The sequence below is a fragment of the Bombus bifarius genome, unplaced genomic scaffold, assembly GCF_011952205.1.
Source record: "Bombus bifarius isolate JDL3187 unplaced genomic scaffold, Bbif_JDL3187 scf7180000009633_frag, whole genome shotgun sequence".
NCBI lineage: Eukaryota > Metazoa > Arthropoda > Insecta > Hymenoptera > Apidae > Bombus > Bombus bifarius.
Window position 1 is genome coordinate 5,788 of NW_022885246.1, and position 4,327 is coordinate 10,114.

The 4,327-nt window shown below is 40.1% G+C and overlaps 1 protein-coding gene across 1 annotated transcript; it reads left to right on the forward strand.

Moving 5' to 3' along the window:
* Positions 1-2,665: 2,665 nt before the first annotated feature.
* On the forward strand, positions 2,666-3,861 carry LOC117215464 (the record flags this gene model as incomplete). Its single annotated transcript, XM_033461828.1, has 1 exon — positions 2,666-3,861. A coding segment is annotated over exon 1 (342 nt), but the record flags the coding sequence as incomplete, so codon positions are not given.
* Positions 3,862-4,327: the final 466 nt, after the last annotated feature.

A 4,327-nucleotide genomic window follows, 5' to 3' on the forward strand; every position in this document is an offset into this window, starting at 1 on the left:
GTACATCAATTAATGTCAAATTATACTACAATCAATAAAAATATAGCAGCAGAAATGGAAAATGTAAATAACCCATGGGAGAAAGCAAGGTATCTCTTGTGAAGACACCACAACTCCCATGATCTATTGTCGCAATCATAATTAACTAGAAGTGGTTAGAATGAAATAATTACGTAACTGTAACGCTGACCGTATGTTATGCCAACAATGGGAGCCGAGGCAGTAAAACTCGATAGCGACACATATACCCGTACGGCAACACGTGCTTGCGTGGCGATTACGAAAAACCGACGGCCAGTAGATGAAAGAAGGCCACATGCAGTCGAATGAAATCAAATATTAAAAACAGGGCCTAGGCTAATTAAGATTCTCTTAAGATGTTCACTACCAGCATCACACTATTATGATGCGTCGATTTTCATTCAGAGGTAAGAATCATAGATATGAGAAGACAGTCTCACGTACGATTTCAGGAAACCCAAACTGCAACATCCCGATTCCCACGGAAGCGTACCCCCAGTGGACCACCACCCCGTGGGGGATGGCATTATAAATAATGCGTAGCAACATAGAGCAGCGCTCATTATTATTTTAATCATTCTTTGTGCTCATTATAATTTACGTACCATATTGTGCTCATTATTTTTGTATTCATTCTTAGTGATCATTGTTATTACGGTTCATTATTATTTTGTTCACTCTTTGTGTTCATTGTTACTACGTTCGTTATTGCGCTCATCATTGTGTTTAAAAATTTTGTATAGTATTTTGCGTTTCGGGGTCTTTAGTTTTTCGGTCAAGAAAAGAGAGCCGCGACTAAGTAAAAAGAAAATTTTATCTTTGAAGTCCTCATTTCATCGCTTAGACAGAAACGGGCATTGTAATTGCGGTATTAATCCAGTTAGTAAATTGTTCAGTCTGTATCGAAATAGATAAATAAATTAAAAGTTGATAGTAAACTATATTCGAGTTCAAGTAATAAACCCAACAAAAACATCGACGACCACCGGAGCAGCTGAGGTAATGGCGCCAGACAGCACCTACTCCTCAAGGTAAGAAAATTAATTTTGAAAATTTCCTTCTTCTCTGATAATTTCGTTGCCCTCGAGAATCGAATTAGAACTTCCTATCATCGATCTCGTTCTATTTTCGTGAACGGTTTTGAGGATAGAATCATTGTTTAAACTTTAAACAAAGGGGTTGTCCGCTGTGTCGGCTTGTGCGAACGGTGTTTTCAGCTACTCAAACACCCACTGATCTTCGCATTCCTCCTCCCATTGTTGGCAAAACATTGCCCGTCTTTGGGCAAGGCTTGCGAAACCACACGAACCCCACACAGAGAGGATCGTTGGAATCATCCTCGATTATTAAACTCGAAGGGCAAGAAAATTGTGGCAATAGAAACCATCGTAGTAAATGAACTGAGCTTTGGTTCTAACGACAAACTACTATAGCGAAATTAAAAGAGAAGAAGAAGGCAAACATAGGAATAAATATATATCAAACAACGAATATTCACATTCATATCCAATCCATCAACGCGAAAATTCTTGTTCTACCTCGTCTAACTAACTAATATACACATATATATATGTAATATCGTGATGTAATATGTTTACAAAAAGTGGACAATAGAGATGTTAATCAGACAGAAAAGACGATTGTGGCTTAACTTGGACTATTCATACCAAACGTACAGAACACAGCGCAATCCACACTCTCTCGGCAACGCCACTCGCAACCACCGTCTCCGCTCGACTCGCACTCGGCTCCTCGACTCGCACTCTCGTTCTCGACTCGCACACTGTTTCTCGACTAACTGTTGTCGCATTCTATTGCCCTTTTCCTAGGCCCACCGCACACGTGTTCTGCAGACGCTCGTGGCCAGGGTCACGTAGGTCTTTTCCACGAAACTATGCACTTGAAAAGACCGATGACACATTGATGGGCCCGACGGCGCCTCGGCTCTCGCGACACTGTTCATAGTTCGTCCGATATTTCCCAGGCCTTTCGTCCACGATACTACATATATATATATATATATGTATATATCAACTATACTAACATCGATACTAAGTGCACACAAAATTCTCTAAAGCATATGACGACAAAATGGACAATTACATAAACTCGCTTGCCAAAAATAGTAATCCTTACTTGGGCTTTCGGTTCGGTTCGGGCCGAGGGTAACACACGGACGAAGATCTCTGGGGAAAAAGTGAAGTGTGAAGGGAAAAAGGAACAGGAAGCATAAAGAGGCATGAAGAAGGGAAAATAAAGAGTGAGCATACAAGGAGAAGGCAAAAGAAAAGCGAAAAAGGAGACAAGAACGGGAGAAAGCTACAAATAAAAAAAACTAGAAAAGAAGAGGTTAGGAGGCTAGAAGCGCGGCAAAACAAAGTAAGGTAGGGAAACGGCAGATGGCGACAAACAGGGGAAGACCAAGGAGTACTGGTAAAGCAGTCTTCAAAAATACACTGGACAAATACAGTTCGACAGAAAAAGAGACACCAGCCAGAGAGAAAGTAATGGAGGCAGTGGTGGAAAAAACAGAGAAAATGGAAAGAGGATTCGAGGCAATGATCGAGGAAATAAAATATATATATTGGAAAAGCAAGTGGAGGAGCTGAAGAGAGAAATGAAAGAGGAAAGGGAAAGAAGGGAAAGAAGGGAAAGAGAGACAGACAGAGAGAAAGGAGAGTGGGAATGGGAAAAGAAAGAATTATTGGGTAGAATCAGAAGAATTGGAGAGGATCAGGACAGGACAGAGAGAGAGAGGAAAGAAGAAGAAACATAGTAATCAAGGGAGTGGACTGGAACGAAGGAAGCAATGAAGAGACAGTAAAGGAGTTCATAAACGAAAAAATGAGGATAGGGGCAGAAGTAGAAAAAGCACATATGATAAAGGTGGAGTGGGGGGGGGCAAGAACACAATAATAGTGGCAACGATGAAATCAATGGAGGAAAAAATAAGGATAATGAAGGAGAAAAGCAAATGGGAAAAGGGTGTATACATGGACGATGATCTGACAAAAAAAAGAAAGGGATGGGAAGCAACACATAAGAAGGGTAGCCAGAGAAAGAATGGAACAAGGCGAATATGTAAGGACAGGATACAAGAAACTAACAATAGAGAACAAATGGTACAGGTGGAACGAAAACGAAGAGAGGCTGGAGGAAGAAAGAAAGAGAGGGGAAGGAAAATGAAAAAAGAGGAACAGGAGGGGGGACTACAATGGGGATGAAAACGTGCTTCTGAAATGTAGCAGGGCTAATAAGTAAGGACAAAAGAGAAAAGTTAAAATATAGACTACCCAAAGAATTCGACTGGAAATGCAGGGCAGCAATGACAGTAAGGAAAAAAGGAAGAGCAAAGGGAAGAATAACAACGGGTATAAATAAAAACCTAAGAGAAATAGGATATAAAGGAATTAGTGATAATATAGTTGGAAGAAAAATAATATACAATTACAAGACGTATAGGATAATGATGGTTTATAATCAAGATACATAAGGGACATGGAAAAAATAGAGGAAAGAGTAGACGGAAGAGAAGAGGAAGTGGTGATCATCGGCGGAGACTGGAACGCAAGAACGGGAGAAGAGGGAGGGTCGATAAACGAGGACGTAGGGAAAGAAAAAAACAGACGATCAAAAGACAAGACAATAAACGTGGAAGGAAGAACACTGCTAAAGATAATCAATGGCAGCGATAAAGAAGGAGAGGAGCGGACCTATATTGGCGAGAGAGGAAACTCAGTAATAGACTATGTGATTGGCAATCAGGAGGCGACAGAAGAAATAATTTACATGAAAATAGGAAAAAGAACAGAGTCAGGCCACATGCCGTTAGAAATAGAAATAGGGGGGGGGGGCGCGGAATTACAAAAAAATGAGGAAAAGGAAGAAGAAGAGAAGGAGAAGAGGGAATGGACAAACAAAAGTGTGGAAAAATACTTGGACGAATGTAAAGACTGGACCTGCAACGAAAGAACAGTAGCGGAAATGTGGACAGAAATCAACAAGAAGATAAACGAAGCAATGCAAAAGAAGAAAGTAAAGATAAGGAATAGAAAGAGAGGAAAAGAGAGATGAGAAGGAAGGTGACAAAGTTTATGAAAGGAAAATACAATAGAGAAGCTCTTATGGAGGAAAAAAGGCATTCAAATAGAGGTGCAAACAAAGAAAGGAAAGATACGAAGAAGAAGAAATGGTGAAAATCAAAAAGATGAAAACAGAACAAGAAGCGTGGAAATACATAAATAAATACAGAAGAAGAAGAGAGAATATAGATGAAGATTATATGAAATAAGCGAGGAAGAGTGGA